General features: G+C 39.4%; 1 protein-coding gene and 1 long non-coding RNA gene across 5 annotated transcripts in view; one reads left to right on the top strand and one right to left on the bottom strand.

Annotated features, from left to right (window-relative positions):
• Window positions 1-2,746: 2,746 nt before the first annotated feature.
• AADAT (aminoadipate aminotransferase) lies at window positions 2,747-22,811 on the bottom strand. Of its 3 annotated transcripts, none has more exons than XM_079142961.1 (14): window positions 22,689-22,811; window positions 22,302-22,413; window positions 21,170-21,338; window positions 20,076-20,208; window positions 17,319-17,393; window positions 15,719-15,928; window positions 13,589-13,654; window positions 12,050-12,132; window positions 11,528-11,624; window positions 10,216-10,277; window positions 8,902-8,966; window positions 7,203-7,309; window positions 3,266-3,367; window positions 2,747-2,872 (listed from the first exon to the last, which is right to left on the bottom strand). In XM_079142961.1, exons 2-14 carry the CDS (start codon window positions 22,366-22,368, stop codon window positions 2,831-2,833), a joined length of 1,278 nt encoding a protein of 425 aa, XP_078999087.1. In that variant the 5' UTR covers window positions 22,369-22,413; window positions 22,689-22,811; the 3' UTR covers window positions 2,747-2,830. The 3 variants fall into 3 exon arrangements, with proteins under 3 accessions (XP_078999087.1, XP_078999086.1, XP_078999088.1); XM_079142960.1 differs by lacking the exon at window positions 22,689-22,811 and adding an exon at window positions 22,508-22,629; XM_079142962.1 differs by lacking the exons at window positions 22,302-22,413; window positions 22,689-22,811 and adding an exon at window positions 22,025-22,254.
• Window positions 22,812-22,953: 142 nt separating this feature from the next.
• Window positions 22,954-26,397, top strand: part of LOC306662827 — an 84,294-nt gene continuing 80,850 nt past the window's right edge. For both annotated transcript variants that reach the window (XR_013764273.1, XR_013764274.1), the window contains exon 1: window positions 22,954-23,204. This is a non-coding gene — a long non-coding RNA (uncharacterized lncRNA). The remainder of the gene's footprint in view (window positions 23,205-26,397) is intronic.

Below are 26,397 nucleotides of genomic sequence, written 5' to 3' on the forward strand. Positions count from 1 at the left end.
CAGAAAACTTTTAGAACTCATAAGTGAATTCAGTAAAGTGACAGTATATAAGATCAACACTCATAAATAAATCCAAGCATTTTTATTCATAAGTGATGAATCCTTGGGAAGAGAAATTAAGAAAACTACCCCATTCACAATAGCCTCAAAAAAATAAAATAAAATACTTGGGAATCAATCTAACAAAAGAGGTGAAAAACCTCTACAATGAGAACTACAGAATACTAAAGAAAGAAATTAAAGAAAACCTTAGAAGATGGAAAAATCTCCCGTGTTCTTGGATAGGCAGAATTGCTATTGTCAAAATGGTCATACCACCAAAAGTGCTATACAGATTCAACACAATTCCAATTAAAATCCCAATGATGTACCTCATAGAAATAGAGAAAGCAATCATGAAATTCATTTGGAAGAATAAGAGACCCAGAATAACTAAAGCAATTCTTAGCAGGAAAAGCGAAGTAGGTGGTTTCCCAATACCAGAACTTCAACTACAGAGCAATAGTAACAAAAATGGCATGGTATTGGCACCAAAATAGGTAGAATAGAGGACACAGAGACAAACCCACATAAATACAGTTATCTCATACTAGACAAAGGTGCCAAAAACATACAATGGGGAAAAGATAGCCTCTTCAACAAATGGTGCTGGGAAAACTGGAAATCCATATGTAGCAAAATGAAACTAAACCCCTATCTCTCACCCTGCACAAAACTCAACTCAAAATGGATCAAGGACCTTGTAATCAGACCAGAGACCCTGCATCTGATAGAAGAAAAAGTAGGTATAAATCTTCATCATGTCAGCTTAGGACCAGACTTCCTTAATATGACTCCCAAAGTGCAAGAAATAAAAGCAAGAATCAATGATTGGGATAGATTCAAACCAAAAATCTTTTTCTCAGCAAAGAGTTTTCTAATCTTTATATTTCTCTTTGCGGGTCTCCAGATTACTATGACTTGTGTCAATAGGCTAATTACCAAAATGACAGCTCTCTGAGTCAGGCCATTTTACAGTCAAACATGGCTCTTAGTCATTTATCACGAGTCGGCGGGACTTGAACGTTGCTGAGCTGCCTTTGTTACATAGACTTAACACAGTGTAGTTGTGATTGATTAAGTTCTTGGAGATGCCTGTCACAGAGTGTACCTTTGTTTCTTAGTATTACCCTCTGATAGCTGATAGCTGTCACAACCTTTTTTTTTTTTTTTTTTTTTGCGGTGCTGGGGATTGAACCCAGGGCCTTGTGCTTGTGAGGCAAACACTCTACCAACTGAGCTATCTCCCCAGCCCTCTGTCACAACTTTCTGATCTTTATGTGCAAATTGCTGTAAAATTAAGATGAGTCCATTTCAGAGTACTTACTATTCAGTGGGAGAGTGTAACACTGGGTCATCTTTATACTGAATAAGAGTAGAAGTTCTAAGAAGCTAAAGGGTTCATGGTTGTAGTGCTGGGTTGGGACATCTTTGTTATTGCTGAAAACTACGAAATAAACTAAGTGGAAGGCTTCTTTTATCTTCATGAGTCTAGTTTATACTTACCTCTTTTCCCAGTTAAGGGGATTGTCAGGCCCTAATCTTGGCCCGCCTTTAGGCCCCGAATCTCTGTAATCTCTTCTAAAGCAGTTTCCTCAGCAATAAGGATTTGGGCTTGAAGACAGCTGCTTTGACCTTTGAGGTAGAAGATGATGTGACATTTCATCCAGATGCCCAGGAAATTATCAGTATGATGGAGATGTTCATATCCACGAGGGATGGAATAAATAACAAGGATATAAACGTCCAGTTCCTCAAAGTACCCATAAGTTTACAATTACTGGATCTTGAAACATGGTGGTAATTTGTTAAATGGTGAGAGAAAACTAATACAGGGTATTTATGACGCATAGTCACAACGAGCACCTGCTGTTTAGATATTACAATGTGCTTGCATAGAAAAACAACTTGAAAGAATGATAAACGCTGATAGCAGTTATCAATGGGGGTGAGCAATTAAGTGGCTTTTACTTTATTCCTTACACTTTCTTGAATGTTTGAAAGTTTAGGATGAGAACATATTACTTTAATAATCAGATGGGAAAATAACAATTTTTTAAAATAATGATTTCAGATGTAACTGAAATCTACTACTATGACCCTTTGAGATTGTAGTAGATTTCAACTGAAATCTTGAGGTTGTAGTAGATTTCAGTTACATAACCGATAAGAATGTGCTTTTGTGAATTATCTAGTATCATGAAAATACAATGTAGTAAATTTTCCTATGCCCATAAGTTCCCCTCCTTACTTAGAATTAATAGGACTGATGCCTTCAGGTATGTTTAGTTTCAGAATTTTATTTTAAAGAGATATCTGGAGCATATGATAATTCTATGGTATTCTTACTAAAGAATTATTTATAATTATAATGGTCAAATTGTAACAATTTTTGTAATGAACTCTCATTAAATTTTCCTAAAAATAGAAAAAAAAGTACACATCATATACCATTTTGAACTTATTTCTTTAAAATTTCAAAATGATGAGTTTGGTTTCAAAGATTTACAGAATATTATAAAGCAACTTCTTCACAATAAAATTGAAGATAAAAATATTTTTGCAGGTTGAAAATTAATTGAAAGGTGTAAGTAAATTATAAATATATTTTGGCCAACTGATGTACTTAAAGCCACTTCAGAACTTGTCTAGTGAAGATACTAGATATATACAGACGTGACAAATTTGATGGAGTCCACTCTAGAAGTCCAACATTAATATTCATTTATTCAAATAAAGATAGAAATAATTTATCTGGAAAATCTAGAGTACTATGATTAGTTTGATTTCTTCATAAATTTTCTTTTATAAGTTGGGCTAATCTCTGGAAGGCCTAAAATAGAAAAGAGACAAGAATGGATGAAATCAGGAAACTATTTTGGAAAAGTTTGTCATAATTCTTACTTCTCATTCATGTTAATCTCATGAAGGAGGGGAACAGGTTTTTCCCTATGACATGTTGGGAACTTTCTGGAATTGCTCATTAGGGTTCTGCAAGGTTCATCAGAAGATGGCAAACTTTAACTGCAGCTCAATCTCTTTTTCTGCAGAAGGCTAGCAACAGAGTAAAAGGGAATGTTTAATGGGAGCTCACGGCTGGCCCATGAATATCTGCTTTATGGAAATCCAAGAAGACATTAAACAATGTTCTAAATTATAAAGTGAGCACATGCACCAAAAACCAGAACTGAGAGCGAGGGTAACTCAAATAGGACCTGGTCCTTACCACATCCATCTTCTCTGGAGAGACCCAAGAATAGCATGCTCTGAAGTAGGGGCTGGGTGCTGAGCTGTTGATGTAGAAAGAGTTTCCAGGGACCATTAAGACCTAGGAGACGTTGTGGAAAATCAGTGATGCACCATGAAGAAAAAGCAAAAGAAAATACAAGTAAAGCTGTTCTCAAATGGGGACAGGCATTTGAAGTTTAAAAGCAGTCAAAGAAATCCCAAAATAAATAAAATATCTATCACAAAAATTGCATATGTCATACAAGAAACAACATTAGACGCACAGAAACTGGAAAAATGTTTGCCATAAATACGGCCAGTGCCATTTCTTCTCCACATATAAAGAGTACATAGGAATGGAGAAGAACGGTGAAGAAGAACATGTTTAAAATTCTAGTTTTAATGTGCAAAGGACATCCTACTAAACAGTGGCAATAAACACAAATAAATGTCTAACCTAACTGGAAAATGAATACGGATTCAAACAATAGAATACCATTTCAAGTTACCAAATCTGAAAGTGCTGTTGCTTTCTCTTTCCACATATTTTTATTGGTGCGTTACAGTTGTACATAATGATGGGATTTGTTGTTACATATTTGCACGTGCACATGGGATAATTTGGCCAATTTGGATATAATTTGGCCAATATTGAAAGAGATTTTTGAGCTGGGAGCCTGAAAGATAAGCAGATGTTAGCCTGGCAAGAAGCAGGGAACAGTGTTTTAGGGAGAAAAGATAAAGTGTAATCGCCCTGAGATGGAAGAAAATGATGTAAAGAACTGAAAGGAGATAAGGAATTGAATACATGAAGGGAAGGAATAAAAATGTTAACCAAGTGTGTCAAGATGGAGGGGGAGAACAAGTGCAGAGATGCTCTGCCACTGGGCTGTAGCTTTGCATTTTTACTTTTTATTTTGGGAGAGGGTCTCCCTGATTTGTCCAGGTTGGCCTCAAACTTGTGATCCTCCTGCCTGAGCCTCCTGAGTAGCTGGAATGACAGGTGTGTACCATTGCACTTGGTGCAATTATACTGTCAGGGATAGCTCACTGACTGGAGACTCCATTGCCTTTTCATGTTGGGCAGACAAACATACTTAGTTTTCCAGCCCTCCCTTTCTTCCTTCTTCTTTCCTTCCTTCCTTCTTTCTGCTGGGACTTGAACCCAGGACCTCACTCATGCATTATAAGTACCTGCTTTGCCACTAAGTTATGCTCCCATTCCCCAGCCTCCTTCTAGTTATGTGTGGTCACATGAGTGAATCTTAACCAAGGGATATAAACCGAAGTCATGAGTGCTACTTCTAGGCCTGGGCCTCCCAAATGTTCCCCTGTGTGATCTCCCACGCTCTTTTCCATTTTGTAGGAATCTTAGAATCCACGTGAAGATTGGGAAGCAACAAGATGGAAGGAATCAGGGTCTCTGAGTCACTGCTGGATTACAGTTTACTGCATATTGCAGCCGTAGATTTTATGGAGTTTTATAGACTTCTGCTGGGAGTGGTGGTACGTGCCTGTAATCCCAGACGCTTGGGAAGTTGAGGCAGGAGGAATTCAAGTTTGAGGCCAGCCTCAGCAATTTCTTGAGGTCCTAAGCAAAAAAATAAAAAGGGCTGGGGATGTAGCTCAGTGGTAAAGCACCCTAGGTTCAAACTGAAGTAATGAAAGAAAAAGAAAAAAAAAGAGAGAGAGAAAAAAAAGAAACAGACCTCTATTGTGTTAAATCTTTGTAATTTTGGAGTTCCTAATTTATAGCAATTAATGTTAATTAGTGAAATTATGGCCTTCAAAAACAAAGTACAGTTTGTTCTTACATGGTCTAAAATTGGGTTCTGTCCAGTAAAACAAGGTCAGCTGGGAGTGAAATGATTTGTGTTCCCCTTGGGAAAAGATTTCGAGGCAGAATATGGGTTTCTTGGTACTGATTAGCAAAATATGAAAGCTATCGTTTCTTCCAATAAAGTGGAAAAGTTCTGGGATGGACTAGAAGCAAGGACCTGTATGAGAAGGAAGGAGTGGTAATAATTTCTTTTTTAAGATGATCAAACTTTGGGCTAAGGCAGTGGTGATAAATTGGAGATTATTTAGAAAAGGTTGAGGAATAAGCAGCAGAATATATGGAATAAATGAAAAAACAAACAAGTAAAGTTAAATATCAAGTCCATATCCTTAGCACTTGGCTCAGAGATTACAAACACATAGACACTAACCAAAAGTGCTTGACGATAATGGCATTGATAGATAAAGAAAATATAAAGTTCATTTATTATATTAAAATGTACTTGAGAACTAAAATCAGCATGCTAAAGTGATACAGGCACATTAATGTTTACAGCAGCAGAATTCACAATAGCCAAGGTATGGAATCAGCCCACGTGCCTGTCAACAGACAAATGGATAAAGAAAATGTGGTATGCACACATGGTGGAGTATTATTCAGCCACAAAGAAGAAAAAATCATGACATTTGCAAATAAATGAATGAAACTGGAAAATACCATGGTAAGTGAATTAAGTGAGATACAGAAAGTAAAGGGTTGATGTTTTTCCTCATATGTGGAAATTAGAACAAAATAAAGGGAAAAAAGCAGGGACACCATGAAATTAAAGGGGATATTGATGGAAGAGAGAAAGAGGATTGAGGGGAAGGAGGAGTGATTGGAAAAGGGAAGATCTGAGGAATGAAATTGACCAATTATGCTATGCACATAAATGAATATAACACAGTGAATTCCACCTTTATGTTACTTATGAAGCACCAATTTAAAAAAAAAGAAGGAAAATTATATTTGTTTGAAATAAATGAATTAAATATATATTAAGTACCTACTATGTGATGCTACTTGGATTAGAATAATGAATAAAGTGTGAGTCCTACCTTCAAATAAGATGGATATTGAGGACAATGACTTTGCCCAGGTACTTTGTCTCTAGATCTAACCTCTAGAGTCTCTCATGCACCAGGTTGGGCTACCTGCCATCAGTCAATTCAATTTGTTCTTTTATACTTACTAATTCAAGATAAAAGTCATTCTAGAAACAGACCTCAGTGTTTATAAAGATTCAATGACAAACATGATAATGGAATTAATGAATGCAGAGGGACAATTTATTTTTGAAAAGCTAGACAGAAAAAAATTTCCCTTAGGATTTACAGCCTAATCGATACCCACAAATGAAATCTCAGCAGATTTAAGAATAGAAGGAGAAAAAAAGAAGTGCACGAGCTAATTTTAATTGAAAAAATCAGGATACTAACTTTTTCATGCAATTTTAGTTATGCAAAATAACTGCACAGCCCAAGGTCACCAAGAAAATCACTGTAAGTGGTCACAAAAGCTGAGTGGTGAAATGATGGGCTATTTTAAAAATTTTCATTATGGTTTATGCATCTTGCATATTTCCTACTGTGAGCACACTTTACTTTCATAATCAGGAAAGAAAAAGTCCCTCCATTGGAGAGACTAGTGGCTATTACATACTGCATGCCAGGTGTCAGTTGAAGTGCTTCACACAGAGAATTCATATAATCACAGCAACCACGCTCTAGGGATGGATTCTTACTCTCTCTGTTTTGCAGAGAAAGCCCAGGGAGGGTGACTTACCCCAAACCACATGTCCAGCAAGGGGTGGAGCTAGATTGAAACCCAAAGAGCATGGCTCCAGAGATTGCTATTAGCCACTAAAGTAATGGTCCACTGAGATGAATGGCAGTGTTTCGATTCACTTAGACCAGCTGAGGAATCATGTGACCCTCACATTTATTACCATTTGAAAGATGAGAAACACACCTAACATCATAAACATCATCATTTATGAACGGTGGGCAACCAAAATACATCTCTTTTCATTTTTATTCAAATAAAAGATTACTTTAAAGAAAAAGGGCGACTTTTCTTTAGTTCCCCCACCCCTCCACCCACCTCCCAGGTTTACCTCTTTCTTAAGGGCTTCTTCCTTAATCAGTTGTTCTACGTTGGGAATGCCTTTAATTTTAACCCATAAGAACATTCCAGCAATGGGAACATTCCATTCTGCCAAACCTACAAACAAAAGGAGAATAAACATCTTCCAAGGGCATTAATTATATTAAATATATTTTTCCATGACATAAGTGCAGTGATTATGAACTAGTACTTCTCAAAAAATTCTTTCAGTGATAATATTAGGTTTCTTTTTTGTTTATTTTTGTACTTTGGGTTGAACCCATGGATATTTTATCACTGAGCTTTCTTGCCAGTCCTTTTTATTTTAATTTTGAGACACACTCTCACTAAGTTGCTCAGGACCTCACTAAGTTGCTGAGTCTAGCCTTGAACTTGCAATCCTCCTGCCTCAGCCTCCTGAGCTGCTGGGATTATAGGCAGGGGCCACCATTACCGGCAATAACATTTTTGAAATATTAATATTCTAGGTCTATTTCAGAGTCAGTGTAGGGTGAAGAGGTGGGGTAGCTCCTGAGTACACATTTAAAGCTGCAGCCAGGCTTCTTGGAGAGCGGAGAATTTGATACCTCTCTCTCCTTCACATAATTAGGGCCACACCTGAGGCAAACGTGACTGTTTCATTTTAAAAGAGGATTCTATAGCTTTTTCTGGAGTCTCTCGGTGTTTCAATAAATCCCATCGTTTAATTTAGAAGCCCAATGAATTCATTTTTATCAGAACATAATTAATTATGAATGGAAGGGCTTAAAAATTCAAGAATTCTAGCAGCATTTGTAGGTTTTCTGTTTCACTGAGTATTATTAGGATAGGGAAACCAAGAAGAGAGGATAATTGTTTTGATTTTTAATTACTATCTTTAAAAAAAAAAAACTTGCTGTTGGTTAAAACTTTTTCCAGTATTACTATGCAAAATGATAAAATGGTCCTCTTATCAAATAGATAATAATTCCATTTTAAATAGGACTTTATAGGGAATGAGATATGACAGAAATAAGGAATTTATATTTTGGTTTATTATTGTTCTTACCAAGACTGCTTTTGAGAAGGCATTTTTTTTTTTTTTTTTTTCAGTGCTGGGTATTGAACCCAGGGCCTTGTGCTTTCGAGGCAAGCACTCTACCAACTGAGCTATCTCCCCAGCCCCAACAAGACATTTTTAATGATACAATGAAAGCTGTGTAATTCATCCAACTTTCTTCCATAAGGAAAAATAAATCTTAAGCTTCTTACAGTCAAATTAGCAATAGATAATATTAGATAAATGAGGTTAATGATTAAAAGGCAAAACACGTGTCCATGAGAGATCTGCCTTAGACTGTATTATTTGTCAATAAAGTTTAGTTATTTCTAAGAGTATGTTGGTTATTTGGGACAGAATTTTGAAAGAACTATAATATTTTGAAGATGGATGTTATTTAGCATTAATTATTGCTGGTCGACTTTTAGATTAATTGATTTTTTTGAACCCAAATTCTTATATCAGTCAAGTAGGGATGGGAAGAACTATGTCAGGGTGGTGGGAAGAGGGTACTACTTGTGAAGATTATTTGTGGGCAACATTTCCTTGGCAAGAATACTGCCAGACTGTTGCCTCTTTACCACCAGGTTGTTCATACACGGTGTTTATCATCCATGTTATCATATAGGTGCTGTTGTTTATCCTGAGGACAGACACATGTTCCACTCACCAGTTAACCACTTGTCTGCAGCGGCCAACATTGCATCCCTCTGGTCCCTGTAGAAATCAGTGACCCTGGAAGAAGAAATCAATAGCAAGGATGGGTTCAGTCCATTGGCTGCAGAAACTCAAAAAGGCTCTGGAGTTCAAGCTGTAAGAGTTTGTTTTCTAATTGAAAGCAGCGTGGGGATTCCTTAGAAAACTTGGAATGGAACCACCATTTGACCCAGCTATCCCACTCCTTGGCCTATACCCAAAGGACTTAAAATCAGCATACTACAGTGATGCAGCCACATCAGTGTTCACATCTGCTCAATTCACAATTGCCAGATTGTGGAACCAACCTAGATGCCCTTCAGTTGATGAATGGATAAAGAAACTGTGGCATATATGTACAATGGAATATTACTCCACCATGAAGAATGATAAAATTATGGCATTTGCAGGCAAATGGATGAAATTGGAGAATATCATGGTAAGTGAGACAAGCCAATCTCAAAAAACCAAAGGACAAATGATCTTGCTGATAAGCGGATGATGATACATAATGGGGCGTGGGAAGGAGGCAAGAATGGAGGAAGGTGGGACTATTATAGAGGAAAAAGAGGGGTGGGAGGGGTGGGGGAAAGAAAAAAAATAACAGAATGAATCAAACACCATTACCCTATGTAAATGTATGATTACACAAATGGTATGCCTCTACTTCATGTACAAAGAGAGAAACAAGTTGTACCCCATTTGTTTACAATTAAAAAAAAAAAGAATTTGTTTTCTCTCTTGACTACATTCTTGATAAAGAGACTGGAATGAATTTGGGTGATCTATCTAGTGATATTTTTTCCCTTTATTGTAGACTAATTAGAAAAATGAAAATTAATAAAGCCAAAATGTTTGTTTCTATGTAAAACCAGGAACTTAGAAATAGCAGGATCCTTCCTTGTGTTTAGGTGTCTCAAATAATGATGGTCATTTGTAGGATAGGAAAATGCTCAGGATCAAAGAACATACCAGGGATTCATCCGCACTCCTCTGTAATTAAGTCAGTTCCTGTGTCATGTGTCCCTCTAAATTGGGGACCTAACTTGGTATGAATTTCAGATTGTCCTGGACACGGGTGGATCCGGCTTTCAGGTTGTACCTGGGATGCTCCTGAGTTTTTCTAGAGAACTACTAAGATGAACAGGCTGTGACTTCTAGGATACTGTCTTATTGTCTATCTCAGGATACTTAAGGAGGAAGAATAATCAATCAGTACTGGCTGCTCCCTATCTTGTCCACTGGGCTCCTATTTTGCTTGTAAACATCTTAACAAACGATCCAATACCTGTGCACGTGAGCCAGGAAGCCCTCTTCTCCCCACTGTTGAAGCAGTTGTAACATCATGAACTAAAAGAGAAGGGTGACAGATGTCATGGCTCACTCCCTGCGAGTGTTTGGTTTTGTCAGATGTAGAAGTAAATCAATCACTCCTGATTACATGTGCATGCTGGCTAACTTACACCAGTCAGTGACTGATAATCAACGATAATCAATAACATGACTACAACATTAGTCAAAGTAACAAATATAGTCTTGTCATATTGCCGGACACTATTGTAACGTATGGATAGATTTTGGCTCATTCAATCTTCATGACAGTCTGAGGCAGATTATTTCTCTTTTACTGAAGAGAAAAGTGAGGCATGAGGGTTAATTCTTTTGACAAAGTAGTCAACTCGGATTCAGAGACAGACTATCCAACTCCAGATTCAAGCCACTGGTTACCAGTCTGCCCTGCCTCCCTGCTTCCTTTTCTGTTGCCAAACTCAGGGCCTTGCCCCTGCTAAGCAAGTATTCAGTCACTGAACTGCATCCCCAACTTATATATACGCACACACACATATGGTGGATACATAAGGTCTATCATATTTAGAGATTTTCTATTTAAAATGGAAGTCTTAAATGTTATAAATATTGACTTTTCATTGAGAGCAGATATTTAAAAAATGTGAAAAGTCCCCAACTTGGTAAAATATGGGGACATCCACACTTTATGGAATGTCCAATATCAAACAACAAACGTCCCATGAGATACAAACTTTCAGATTCATTGTGAGTTCTTACACAGTAATTCTATCCTTGAAATCTGATTTTAAAGATTGCAATAATTTTCAAATCGAGTAATTTCTTAGAGCTTGTGGGGAAATTTATTCATTCTCCCAAGTTAATTTGACCTTATTTTCATTAAAATGCATTCCAACGAGTGGAGAAGACGGCCCATGTGCAATGAAGGCCACATGAGTTACTAAACAGGTCTGAATTTCTTGCTGCCCTTTCAGGTTCCAAGACAATAAAGCTACAGTCAACATTACTTTGGAAGTTCAGTTTCCTTTTGTTGTTTCACAGGTTTTTTTTAGAGTTCTCCTGAGGATGCAAGGCGAATATGATGTTTGATTCTCAAGGCATTTGGATTTTTGTGCACAGCAACACCAGTTCCCATTCGTCTTTTAGAGTAAATACCTGGTATCTGATCTTCTAATTCAGTTATTTGAATGGGTGATTTTTCTTCCCTGTCACCTTAGCTTAATCTCATTTGCCAGCATCTACTTTATTCTGATCTGATGTTTTAAAAATCCTATTTCCTAAATGGTACTTACCTGTGACAAAGTGCAGGGGTGCAGGGTTGAAACTTGCATGTGTAAAACAATTCTGTCTATCAAGGGTTTGGGGCCAGTTATAAACCCTACCCTCAACCTACACAAAAACAGAAAAGGCTTGACGTCAATCCCATGTTAACAATTAGTACACATCACCTTGCCGATTTCTTTAGGAAGAGAGTGGCGAGCTGGGGCAAATGGATCTAGAAATTAAAACAAAGTTCTTATTTCTTCCAATACAAATTTAGATTTAAGTGTACATTTAAAAAGCAATGCAAATCTAGCCAAGTATTTCCACATGCTATTTCGTATACTCTACTAGACTAGTCCCTCTGTGACTATAGATTAATGACCAAGCATCATTGACTACTGGAGATGAATAAAGAGAAAAAAGGCCCATATTAATATTAACAATGAAACTGGTATGTATAAGGAAAGTGGAATACAAGCATCTTAAATGAGAAGAATTGTGTGGACTAAAAGATACTGAGGCTGACCTCAGGTTAGAGACAGAGGTCTTACCCAGAGGAGAGGATCTTTGAGAAGGTATCAGCTCTGATGACACGCCCATCAACATCCATGGAAAGAAAGGTTGGTTCCCAGGGCTTAAAATGGGAAGAAAATTACTGTTAATGTACAAACTCAAACTGCAGGGTTATTTGTACTGAGCAGAGACGGGATGGATTTGAAACACAATAGCACTAGTATCTCTTATCTTTGTCTCAACCCTTTACCATGGAGTAAGAAACACATGTGCACATTCTTTTTACTAGCATCTGCCTATCTTCATGGCTTTATTTTTTTTTGTTTTGCCAAGCACACTCAGAAGGGCTTCTGTTTTTGTTCAAGATGCCACGGCTATGAATTTAGAGGATCCTCAAACAGGCCCTCCTTGTTCCAAGAGATAAAATCCAGATGAATAGATTCAGAGGAAGGACTCAAGAAAAATTTGTTTGGAAAAGATCAAAATGAAGAGGGCCAGAATCATTCAGGGTTGTTTAGAGAATGCTGATCCTTAGAACCAACTAGAAAGACAAGAGAGAAAAAAGATGAGATCCAAGTTGAGAAATATAATCAGTATGGAATACTGATTTCAAGATTTACTTCAAAACTAGGCTCAAAGAAAGGGGTTCGTGGTCATGCTGAGGCGGGAGGGCAGGTAGGCAAAATGACGTTCTGGCAAATCACAGGGATGAATCAATAATTTGTTTCTCTTCTCAGTAGATATAAAGGGAGCATTGAATCTAAGCATATGTTCTCTGTAACCCTGAGAGCAAGTAAAGTATCAGATTTTGAGGAATCAGGTGCTGGGTAGTCTATCATTACCACTGTCCATTAGAAAGTAGTGATTGTAAAAAGCACATCTGTATATAGTGAAGATGAATCTAAAAGCCCCTCATTCTGCAGATATGGTCCAGGGCATCAATGATAGAGATGGCAACTAAGTGACCTGTTGTCTGAAGGCCTTCCTCTGTGTCCACAATGGACAGCAGTAACCGAGCACAGGTCTGATTCTTCCGTTTGAGCATCCTTCTTAGACATCGTTCTAGTCAGCCCCTACTATGACGCGGAGGCTGAGACCCAAGACGAAACCTGCTTCACATCCCTGGTGTCACGTTCAAGGATCTAGAACAAGATTTCAAGTTCAAGACCGGCAGCCTGACTTACTCTGTTCACCTAAATGCATGGTACAGGGAGCCAGTTACCATTTGAAAGGTAAGCAATTTCTAGAAAGAGCAGTAATATAAAAAATGAAAAGTACTAGGGCTGGGGATATAGTTCAGTTGGTAGAGAACTTGCCTAGCATGTATAAGGTCCTGGGTTCAAGAACAAAACAAAACAGAACAACAAGACAAAACAATAACAACAACAACAACAACAACAAAACAATGAAATTGGAAGACTAAAAAATTAAAGTTGGTAGCAAGTTAGTAATTATTCATTAATTTCAGTGTAAAAACAGATAGGTCTGACCCAGCAGCCAGGCTGACCTCAAATGCTGTGCAATAATTTACAACAATGTGTCTTCTAATAGTGAAATGAGTTCACATTTTCACTTACCTTGTTAAACTGGAGAAAATAGTAAGGATCATCTTCTACTATGAGGAAGTCATATTTTCTTGCAAGCTAAAAGGTTAAAGTAAAAAAATATTTACTTCTTAGGAACTGTCTAACATTTATATTATTTGGAATCATAACTTTTTTGTGCTAACTTGTCCATTCGCTGGAGAAGTGGCTGAGTGCTGGCGTTGCATGCAGGGAAGGTAGAGATGAATGAAGCACTGACGGCTCTTCTCAGGGACCAAGAATCCAATGGGAAAGAGAATGCATAAGCTGGTGGGCACTGAACGGAGGAATCATTAGTTGGGGGCCGAGGTCAAATTCTAGGAACATTAAATACGATCACATTTGAGAGACAGTTATTCAGTTTGAATCATTTGGAAAGCCCTCCCTGCAAGGTAATACTGGAGCTCAGAATGATGGGAATAAGTTGTGCAAACATCAGGGAGGAAGATTCTAGACTGATGGATGCCTGAGAGCAAAGATCCTGAGGTAAGCAGAAAACTTGGCATGTTTAAAGGATAGAAAGAAGGCCAGAGTGCCTGCAGCAAGTAGGCTTTGGCAAAGATGGTAAGAGAAAAGGCCTGAGAAGAGAACTGACCATGTCACATGGCTTTGCAAGGTGAAGGAAGGAATTTGGACTTCAGGGTTCAAGGGAAAGCCACCAGGAACTATAAACTGAGACTGGCTTCACATTTACCAGGCCCCAGGGGGCATAACTGGCTGCCCTGCAAAGAATGGTTGGTTGGTCAGAGATCAAGAGTGCAAAACAGCAGGATTCTTATCCTAGTCTAGTGAGAGCAGGCATGGCTTAGGAGATGGAGCTAGAAATGGTAGTGTAGAAAAATGGATGGATTTTGATAACATGGTGGTCGAGTTCACAGGATGGACTGGATGTGGGGGTTGGAAGAAGGGAGAGGGAAAGAGAGGAATGCAGGCTACCTAACTGTTCATGGACACAATATTTATGGGGAGGGAACACCTGGAGCGGTTGTGCATTAGAGGTTTGGGGTAGAACTGGGGAAAACCAAGAGTCCCATTTTGGCCAGGTTGAGTGTGAAATTCTATTAGCCATCTATATGGAGATACCAAGTAGAAAACTGAGGACAGAAGTCTGGAGTTCAGGAAAGAGGTGGAACTGAACAAGGTGGGAGTCGTGTGCAGAATGGAATTCATAACCATGGAATCAGATAAGGCTGTCTTGGGGACTTAGGGAAAAGAGCAGAGAACCTAGGAGAGAGCACAGGAAAGTGTAAACAATAACAAGAAAATGTTTTGAAACACTATTTTCTAAGTAAAAGGGAACTGGTTGGTATCTTTCTTATGATTCCACTGAACATGATTAAATTCTCTATAGTTTAACACAATTTTGTGTACTTATTTTAAAAAGTTACTTATTTATTAATTTTTATATTTTTACAATTTTTTTGTTTGCTTTAATTTTTTTGTTCTCAATGAATTTTTATTTTCTTTATTTATATGTGGTGCTGAGTATTGAACCCAGGGCCTCCTCACACATGCCAGGCAAGCGCTCTACCACTGAGTCACAACTCCAGCTCTTAAAAAGTTATTTATAGGGAAAACTTAGGGAACACAGATGCAGAAAAGAGACTTTACAAGCATTTTTCAAATATTTCTGTATAGTTTAATAAATGTTGGATACTTTAAAAAAAAATGTTTAGTGTAAAAATCCAGGCATCATAGATACCTAAAAGAGATTTTACCAAAAAAGGAGCATGTCTCTTATTTTTAAAGAATTCCCTGTTACCCCAAATGATAAAGAATAGGAAGCAGAAGAGACAGGTTAAAAAATCCAAATATAAAATAATGAAAATCAAATGTGGGGTTAAATTAAAAAAAAAATCTCATAAAGTTTAACATCAGACCAAGAATGTTATTTCTTTCATGTTAAACATCAATTAAGGGAAAAGAAAAAATTTCATCAATAAAGGACATAATAATCTCTTGTGTCTAAATTTGTTAGAATTCCTAGCATAGATGAACAACTTTTATTAAAAATTATCTTCCTTGAACACAAGAGGGTAACAAGAAAGGGATCTTGCACATCACTTTTCCAAAAAGTCAAACAGAAACAAGAGCATAACCACCTAATACCATTTTCAAAAATACCTCATAGATTTCCTTTTTGCGGTCACCAGTCAATGAGTTTCCGGTTGGGTTGTTGCCATTTGGGACAGTATATAGAAATTTGGGGCTTTTTTTCTTGGGGTCCTTTGAATCGCCTTGTTTCCATTTGCAAAGTATTTCTGTGAGGGAGTCTGGAATAATCCCATGTCTATCGCTGGGAACATTAATAATGTTGCAGCCAAGTGGTAGCAGCTGTACACAGCACAAAAGAAAGTCCAAGAGTCAGACAAGAACACACGATCAAAGTGCCACTATTTTTAAGAAATATGGACCAAGAACATTTTATTTATACCCTTGAAGATATGAACCTGTACTCAGCACCAAGCTCTGGAGGGCTGAGGTTACATACTGTAATTCTTTTGTTCCCCGGGGGGGCAGATTCCGTTATGGTTCTACTATACCTCCTATCTCTTTGCAGGGGAAGAAGCATTATACTTCTTTGCCCCATTTTTGTTTGACTTGGCCATGTGCCTTGCTCAGGAAAATAAATTGTGAGCAGAAGTGATGGGTGTTTCCTGCAAGCAGAAGTTTTATCAACCCAATTTGTGATTTTTCTATGTCTGTTTTCCCTCTTCTTTAAGATTGGCGATGTTTGAGTTACAGGCTGCTTCTGTCAACTTGAGATTTGGCACAAAGATGCCAGAGAAGAGAGCTGCAGCAGTCTTGTACAGAAACTTTCGTAGCTGTAAGCCACTGAGGTACAGGGGTCATTCAGCATATAGTCTCTCACAGTCTCTTCTGAAGGAATTGTTTTGGAAGTCAGAAGCAGAAGTGGTCAGAAGCAGGTAACTTTGAGCAGCTGCAGTGGGCAGGAGATGTCTGACCTCCTTAGGCAGTAAGGTAAGGCCAATGGCTAGAAACTTCTTATTCTGAGTTGAAATCATTTCCCCATAGTTTCTACCTTTCAGTTCTGCCCAACTGATGACACAAACAAATCTAATTCTTCGGTAAACGGCTAACTTACGTATTTGAGAACAATTCTCCTGTCTCTCTGGGACCTTTTATTTTTTAGAAAAATTGCTGTGGTTCCTATAACCATTCATTGTGGCTCCCAACTCCCTGTTAATTCTGACCACACTTTCCTGTGCTCGTTCCAGGTTGTGGACATATCTATATGAAAGCAGAGTGCACCAAAGAAACCTAATTCTCAGTGGTGAGGCAGAGGATCAGCCTTTTATTCTGGATATTATAGTCTCATTCATTTCACACTGGGGTGGGAAGTCCTAATTTGCCCTATTAGTTTGAAGTTATATTAAGTTGACATGTCACATGATTACACTTAGGCATACTGCAATAAAAGATGGTAAAGAAAAAGCAAGTTTTTGTAAATTAAATCACATTTCAAGTAAAATATTAAGATGTGATTGGCACACTCTAATTTTAGTGCCTATACATTTGCATTTTAATAAAGAAATGTATGCAGTAGAGGGTACATTTAACGTATTTTACATACATCATTCAAGATCTCTTGTTTACAGCTGAGAGATGCTGTTATTTTTCACTGGGCAGATAATTCTAATAGAGCAAAGCTTTCTTCTATTTCCTGTAAGAGAAATGCTCTTGTAGAGAAATGTGTACTCACAGCTTGAATGGTCGTTGCATAAACAGGTTCATTTAGGAGGATGTTATCTCCAGGATCAATGAGCATTTCAAATATCTAACAAAAGAAGCATAGGTAAGCTTGGATAATATTATTTCCATGCTCAAAACTCCCTTTTTTGCTTGAGCTCACAGGACTCTAGAGTTGGCAAATTTTCTGTAAAGAGACAGACAGTCACCATTTTGTTGGCCCTGTGTCTGTGTTGCAACTACTCATCTCCGCCTGCATAGTGAAAAAGCAGCAAATGCGTGACCAAATTCCAATAAAACTATGTTTACAAACCTAGATGCCAATCTGGGTTTGGCCTTCGAGCCATAGTTTGCCAACTTACATTCTAGGGTGAAAAAGAATGTAACTGACTTGGCTCCTAAAATCCATCGTTTCCTTTATTGCTTCTTTGAAATGTGTTAAATGCCTACTAGAAGTCAGGCCTGTGCAGATAAAATGTTGAACAAAATGACAAGGTTCTAACTGTCATGGAGTTACCAGTCCTCTGGAAAGCTAGACACTACGCAAAATTATATGTAATTACAAACAGTAGTGCTTGCTATGAGGTTCAGAAGCACAATTGCAGGGCTTGGGCATTTAGGGAACTCAAATAAGGCTTCTCGAGGAATTGATGAGTTGGTGTCAGGGGTGACAATACATACATTTTGAGAAACTGATAGAATTCTGGGATGCAAAGTGGAGTATCCAGAAGAGGGTAGAGAGAGGATAGGAGAAGTGGGCAGACACCACACTATGCAGGCAATTGGGTACAGGGAGGTAAGAATTTTAAGAAAGGAGCAGGGAGGGAGGCTCACAGTATCAGACAATCCTTAAGGAACGGTCATTCTGGCTGTAGTGTGAAAGAGGAAGAGAAGAGCGAGAACACGTGAAAAAGTTTGGGAAATTTTGAGGATCATTTGGGAGGTTACTGCTGTAGTCCTGGGGACGGATGGGGCAGTCTGAACTAGTGAGGTGGACCTGTAGAGAAGAACTTAAGAGTTCTTTAGGAAATGAAAGCCAACAGGGCATGGTAATGGACCAGAGCGGGCTGGGGAAAAGGAGTTGTCAAGAATGACTCCTAGAATTCTGGTTATCAAACTAGAGGGATGGTGGAGGAGGTGTTCCTCACTGAGATCCAGAACCCAAAATGCATCCATATCTGAGTGAGAGGATGAGGAGCTGTTTTGGTTTGAGGAGTCAGTTGAACAGATGGACAAATGGACTTGGAAGGAGTTGGGAAGTTACTGGCATATGGTTGATCACACGGGTGTGAACACAGGTACCCAGGCAAAGTGCACAGCTGAGGAGAGGTGCTGAGCATGAAGGCTTAAGCACCGAGGGTGAACTTCCTGCAAGGTGTGGCACAGGGGGTGAGGAGAGGCATGCTGTGATGCGGAGACCCAGCGGAGAGGGTCGAAGAAGGTCGGAGTGGTCGACAGTGTTAAAGGCTCCTTAGAGGTCAAGTGTGCCTAGGTTTGACAAAACTTAGAGTTTGTGCACCATGTGATGACCACTGACATCTTTAGTCTCAGGCAGTGGGTTGTTCCAGTGGGTTGATCAAATGGGGTCATGATAATGACTGAATGGTATATAAGTCACAGAATAATCCCTTCCTACCTAGTAATGGTTCACAATCCTGGCCTCCAGCCCTTCTTCCTATCATTTTAACAACCTATATCTCAGAACCCAAAATAGGGCCATTTCCAATGAAGACAGGGGATTTGATTTTTGTTCTCCATTTCAGCCTGTGATGTTCAACTTATTTTTTTCTTATGGAGTTTTGATTTGTTTTAATTTCTAAAATCTTTAAAAAGTATTATTACCTCAATCCAGTATTCTATGATAATAATTTCATTAAAATTCATTTTTTCACTTTACAATGGTGTGAAAACGACATGCATTGAGTCAAAACTGCACTTTGAATTCACTTTGAATTTGAATATGGATCTTTTCCTGAGCCAGTGATGTGGCATATGATACTCTCACAGGATGCTGGGCAGTGGCAGTTCCCAGCCAGGCCATTTTGAGGGCCAACAGCTGTGCTGAGAGTTACAAGGTTCAGTACATTGGGTGTTGTAAATGTAGGTCTGACTTACCATACTTTCAACTTACGATGGTTTTATCAGGAGGTAGCCCCATCATAAGTCTAGGAGTGTCTGTATAAAGATTTAGAAACTGCTAAGAGGGAGGTGAAATGCAAGCAATGGTGAGCACAGGGATTCCATAAATAGGCACCAAAGGAATACTGTTTTCATCTCAGAAGAATGAGGATATATCCTCTAGAGAAAGTTTAAAATTGTATGGAAATTTCCTAACTACAGGTAGAAATCAAAGGAGGAAGTCACAAGAGTGGGAGTTGAGCACTCCCTCAGTGGGGAATCTCCCTTTAAGGATTCATAGCTCCAGGCTATTTGTCACATGCTGTGTATTTAAGAAAAATCAGACAGGCGAATGATATTAAGAGCAGATAATTTTTGAAAGTCTTCAAGTTCACAATAAGAAAACAAGAAGGAAATATTGATAAATTAACCTAAAGTATTACTATCTGGCTTTTGTTTATGGGAACCAACCCATATGTACACCCTATCCCTGGGCTTTGTCTTTGAGATCTCTGTTTATATTCTAGGCAAAGATAAGAAAGACTACTAGTCATTCACAAAACATGAGCCTCTTGTGATTGAGGGAGAGATAGCTATATTTAGGCACATATTTGATTCTTGCATGACAGCTACCTTTTCCTTGCAGTCTTACCTTAGAAAGACCTTCTTGGCAGCCAGATGTGATACATATATCCATTTGTCCTTGACTGGGTGGATAATGGATGGTGGGAGGATTATGTAATTTTATTTGTAACTGTTTTAGCCAGGACAAAAGTTTTGGAACTCTAAAACAAAAAAATGTATTTGTAAATTTGTAGTAGTAAAAATCATAATAATAGCAGACAGAAAATAAAAGGTATCTTTATACCAAGCGCATTACACATTCAACTTAAAAATCCTGAAATGCTTTTTGTTAGTGTCAATATTCCCATGTAAAAGATGAGATAATAGATTCAGAGATTAGAAAATTCACATAAATCCAATGAGTGAGAAATTCACATAAAATCAATCATTTAATCGACAGCTGAGATTGAATGTACAACTTTCCTATTTGAAAGTTTAAGGTCTTTCTTTTAGCTAGAGCAAACACTGCATGATAGATTCCTTGTTCTCCTTAGGAAGCTTTCTGTAGTCTTCCTGGAAGTTCAAGTTCAGTAAATTATTTGTATCATGGAAAGAAAAACCTATGTATATATTACATATAATCCATGCACATTGTACTTCAATATATTCTTCAATTGCAAAACAAAGAAAGTTCTAATAAAGTCCAATTTAAAGATTCCATAAACTCTCTTTTATCATTGGAAGAACACCAGCTAACAAAAGTCTTGAGGTATATATTTCAGCTTGACTTTAAGAAGTTGAAGATATTTGAACCTATAAAAGCAATGTATTTGCACAGTTGCCTGTTTACATGGGGCCCTCCTTCAAGATTGCTGCTTCTTGGATTATACATTTCTTCCTTTCTCCCAATATACTTTTTCACCCAGTCATCTTTTCAGTTTTCTTACTCAGTTCAACTCGAATTTCAGCTTCTCTGACTTTCCCAGCTATTTAAGGTTGAAAAGCAGTCACTGAGGAATGTTAAGCATAAGCATTTAATATCCCTTTTGCTTTTAATTATCATTTGAAAATTCTTCCCTGAACCTTCCTAACCATGGAACACCTCATTAAAAAGCAATGTCTCTTTATGAAGACGCTGTGAAAATGTGAAACCACAGAATGATGCTGTCTACGATAACCTACCCAGAAGATGAAGAATACTGAAGTGCTTCCTTCATCAACTCTTCTCCAAGCCTGATGGAAGTTCCATTTTCTACAGTGATCACAGCACTCTTAAAGGGGAACATGTTTGGGTTTGGATATCCAGCAGCCAGGGAGATGAGTGATTTTGGTGCTCTGTTTGTTATATCAGCTAGGATAAACATGGAAAAGAAGAAAGATTCTTATAAACAGAGATAACCTAATATGCATTATAGTCACCTCTAAAGAGTAACCATTTCTAGTGATAGAATGTGCTGGGGTGTGAATGTTGGTGTCCACCCATCTCCATTCATATGTTGAAACCTAATACCCCATGTAGTAGTATTAGGAGGTGAGGGCCTTTAGGCAGAGCCCTCATGAATAGGATCAGTGTCCTTAATGAAAGAGACCTGAGAAAAGTGCTCCTGTCTCCTTCTGCCATGGAGGATGTAAACGAACACCTTTCACCACACGAGAACACAGCAGCAAGGTACCATCTGTAAGGAATGGCCCTCATTAGACATGGTGTCTGCCATCACCTCGGTGTTGAACTTCCAGGCCTCCATATTTGTGAAAGATAAAATTTGCAATATTTTGATGTAGCAGTCCAAATGGATTAAGATAGAATGTCAGTCTAAAGTAAATATAGAATAACGTTCCCTGGGCCTCCTTGTTGGTGGAGGTCCTTAAGAATGGAGATGACCAAACAGAAGGCAGAGGGATCAGGAATAAGCAAAACGTCACGGTCAGAAGACCCTCTTTCACTTTGCCCTTGTCTGCCAGTGAGTTTCGTGGCTCAGCCTTTCTCTCCGATTGAGCAAGGCCTCCCCATTCCACACACATCTGCACTGTGCATACCCCTTCACATCTTTCCAGGAAGATTCTTCGTGGACATCCTTTCTTCCAAGGACCTGCCCCAAAGGAGGCAGCCTGACCTCCTCTCTGGCTGCTCCTCCTCCACTTTAGCAGGACTTCTTTGAATACAAGGACTAATGCCTACTTCATTTCGGCTTGCAGAGCCTGGCTCACAGTGAACCTTTGCAGTTGAATAAAAGGTTGCAACCAAACCGTGAGCTGCAAGGGCACCCTTCTCAGCCTCGACCCCTGTAGAAGAGGCGCTACCCCCATGTCTCACCCATGACTCTGATGGGAGAAGGTTTTCTGGCTGCACTCCTTGCATTTATGAACCGTGCGTAATTCATGCCTCGGATGGCCACACGCCCAGCTCCTTCCTCAGTAATTCAGGACTAGAAAAACAAAACAGCAGGTCAGGTACTGCTAACTTCTCACTCTGCCACGCCACTGTTAGCTGTCCCCGCGCACAGTGACCCGAGAACGCACCCGAAACTCCTTCCTGGCTGCTGGTCGCGTTCAGTCTCTGGGTCCAAATAGGCCTCGGGTGGTGGCAAGATGGGCAAAGTCCACCTGCAGAGGGAGAGGCCACCCGCCAGTACCGGGGCGGCTCTGCCAGCCGCGCCCTCTCCCGCCCCGCGTCGCGGCCTATGGTCGGTAGCCTCTGTACCTCGGGTCTCTGGCCAAGGCTCTGGGCTGTTGCGCAGGGCGGGACTGGGATGAGCCTCAGCCTCCAGGTACTTGATCCCGTACCCAAGTCTGAATCCATTCAAACCTTGCATGACTGTCTTGCGGTTGGAAGTCGCCCCAACCCAGCGTTCTGGTTGGCGGAGGCATGGGCGTTGAAAGTTAAGGGGCTGATTGCTGGAGGGAACCAGAAATTCGCCACGATCCTAATCTTTGAGTACCATCTGGTGGTCGCTTTGGTTCATTGCAGCGCACGATCCCTAAATTGAGCGCTGGAGGGCGTTCACCGCTGCGTCCCGGTGTGCGGGTGTGCGGGAGCCCTCTGCGTCTTGTCTGTCACCCAAACTGATCATTTTACTGGTTCAGACCATTGCTGTGAAAAATTCTCACTTTTTTATACTAACAAACCGATTGGCACTATTCCAGCAAGTTACCAAGGCGACCCAGATGAATTTCAATAACACCTTCTCCAAGATCATGCTCAGATGGAAAAGAGAGGGTAAGGTGGCTTGTTGAACACGAATTCTGGAAGAATCTCTCAGCATGTCTCTTCAATTTTAGAGTCAATCGCCTCTCCGTGTGAATTTTCTTACTTTTCATTATGTAAGAATTAGGTTGAAAGTGTGTTGCACATGGTGGAAACAAGGAGATGGTTCCATGAATCTCTTGGTTTATTGACATACAAAGAGAATTTTTCTTTGGTTCATAATGCTTACAGAGGGGAAGAATGTGAACAAATCTCAAGCGGAACACACTTGATAGAGGAGGTATGTTGACAGTTCCAAAATTATTAAAGTACAGTTACTTAATTAGGATGGAAGCATGCCTCTGTGGAAAATAAAGTTTAATTTCAGATATAGCTTCATGTATTTGGTTACCATAGCTGGGGTTAGAGATAACACATGAGGTCTCTCCATACTGCCTGCTAGTGCTGGTGGGGGAGGCTTTGGTGGTTAGCTCCATAAAAAACAGAGTGTCACTTTGTTGTAGCCTGACCTCTCAGCACTGGAGAAGCAGATGAAAGAGTATAGTTGACCCAGCATACACTCGAGGTCTTCTGAGAACCAAAAGTAAGAGATTAGAAGATATCAGATCATAAGATTGCAGGTGTTCAACCTTTAAACAGCTTGCTGAATTATTTTCTGTTTGATCTGTCCTGGCGTCAGATAGATGAGATGGTTGGGGACACTGATTGATTATAATTGGGGTGACAATTCAGGCCAGATAGGGACAAGTGGTCCTTGAGGGCAGATAATGGGATGCCAGGGCCTAGGGGGCTGTGGTTAGAAAATAGAAGGCAGAACATAGACATGGTGGTGGAAAAGGAACTGGCAAGGGTTAAGTGGTGAAGAGCTTATCAGTCAATCAAAAGCTGCAAGGTGAAGGTAAAATTGATTGTCAGGAAGGCCAAAGCTTTGTCAGAAGCAATGGAGGAGTTCTCTTAAGGGAGCTAGGTTAATGAGCAAGACTCTCAGCTCAGTTGCTGCCTCTATAAAGACTTAGTTTTCGGACTGCCTGAGGATAGAACTAAAGGGGCAGATCTTTTCTCCAGACATTGATTGAATCCTTACTCTGTGCTGAAACTGTCATGAATTTAAAACGATAACTGAGACAAGTTACTGCTCTTGAAGAGCAAGCGAGTGTCACAATGTCATCCGATGCAGTGTCTGCAGTAGAGGTGGTTTAGGCGGCTAAGGAAAGCAGAGAAGGGAGTGATTATATTCTGTGGACAGAAATTCTCAGTTGGATTAGAAACAAAAGTTTCTTTTTATTTCATCTTCCTCTTATGGTCTTGGTCACGGTCACATGGTCACAGTGTAAAGTCAATCAGGGTCACACTCTGCCTAATTGTCATCCTATACCCCTTTCTCTTACAAACTCAGAGGTCACCCATGGGAAGCCTTGTTTGTCACAGACGTCTCACAGAGCCCTTTCTATAACTTGTGAGGAAATCAAGCTTCAGAACACTAAGCGGGTTCTGAGAAATTTCGTTCAAGTTCCTCACTGGCATACATTGGTACTAAGCTATTGAGATAGTTTGGTGAATACAGATGGAAAGTGTGTGTTTATCGGGGAATGGAGTGGGAAGGTGTAGTACCTATTATTATGTGACAAGTTATCCCCAAACCTCGCAAGCCGAATTAATCTTGTAGGGCTGCCATAACACAATACTACAGACTGAGTGGCTTAAGCAATGGAAATTTATTTTCTCAGCTCTGAAAGCTGTCAGTCCAAGATCAAGTTGTTGGCAGGCTTGGTTTTGCTTGAGGCTGTCCTCCTTGACTTGCCGATGGCTTTCTTTGTGGGCTCACAGGGCATTTTTCTCTAGACATCTGCATTCCTGCAGTCTCTCCTTCTTCTCTTAAGGACTCCAGTTTTATTGGATTCTTGTGCCCTCGTTTCATCTTAATTGAGTCTTTAAAGTTCCTGTTTTCAAACACAGTCACTTCGAGGATTAGGGCTTGTGAAAGTTACTGATACCAAGATGAAATTGTGTTTGCCGGACCCAGAAAAGTTAGAGCCAGGAAGTTATGAAGGAAAACTCAAACTTGCTCATCTGAGATAAGACTTGGTTTTAAGGAATGCATGAGGATAGAACTAAAGGGGCAAATCCTTTCTCCAAACACTTATTGAATCCTTACTCTTTGCTGAAATTGTAATGAATTTAAAATGACAACAGAGACAAGTTACTGCCCTTGAAGAGCAGTAAAATCCTTCTTTGTTCTGCATACCCCACAAGTAACAAAGTTTTATCTTAAAATTCTTTAAGTCCACAATAATTCAGATAAGGTGCTTTAGGCAGAACACAGCTACCTAGCCATTAATGTACCTCCAATAATGAACTGACACCAGCCCTTGCCTCAGGTCCCCAAGGTTAAGGAACTGTGTAGTCAAGCAGTTCATGCGACTTTCTTTCTTTTTGTGAATAAAAACTTCACTTACCCTTCCTCCTCCTTTTCCTCCCTTTCTTTCTTTCTTTCTTTTCTCCTCCTCTTCCTCCTCCTCCTCCTCCTCCTCCTCCTCCTCCTCCTCCTGTGCTGCAAATTGAATCCCAGGGCTTCCTATATGCTGGGCAAGAAGAAGAAGAGGAAAGAAAGGGAGGAACAGGAGGATGCTAGGCAAGTGCTCTACTACTGAGCTACATCCCTGAGTCCTCCCTCACCCTTCCTTCTTCAGGTGCATCTGTGACTTGCCTTACTGTGCATCCTGAATTATAATCCTTTTTTGCTTTGTTTCCAAATAAGTTTTGGAATACTTAGAGAGATTTTCTCTGTTGTCTGTTTTCAGTTTTGATATACTTCAATATGTGAATTTTATTTCGGAGATGGTGGGACACAATTTAGTTCATAAAAACGTGAAAATCTCCAGTATTTATCTCATCATTTTCATGGGGCAGGCATTGTTTAGCTGATGGCTCTGGTATGGGACATCTAAAAAAGTGGAAGGCAAATTATCAGGTGGAGTTGTAATCCTCTGAAAGCTTGATGGGATTGAAAGGACTTCCAAAGTGCTCATATGCATCATGTATGAGCTTCATACAGATGCCATAACAAAGAACCCAAACCGTGAGGCTTAGAACAAAGGCGGCAATTGTTTCATATTCTGGAAGCCAGAGGTGTGTGATAAGGTATCCTCAGGATTGGCTTGTTCTAAGAACTGTGAGGAATTATCTCTTCTGTGCTTGCTTACAA

This window comes from Sciurus vulgaris, assembly GCF_902686455.1.
Source record: "Sciurus vulgaris genome assembly, chromosome: 5".
NCBI classification, from domain to species: Eukaryota; Metazoa; Chordata; class Mammalia; order Rodentia; family Sciuridae; genus Sciurus; species Sciurus vulgaris.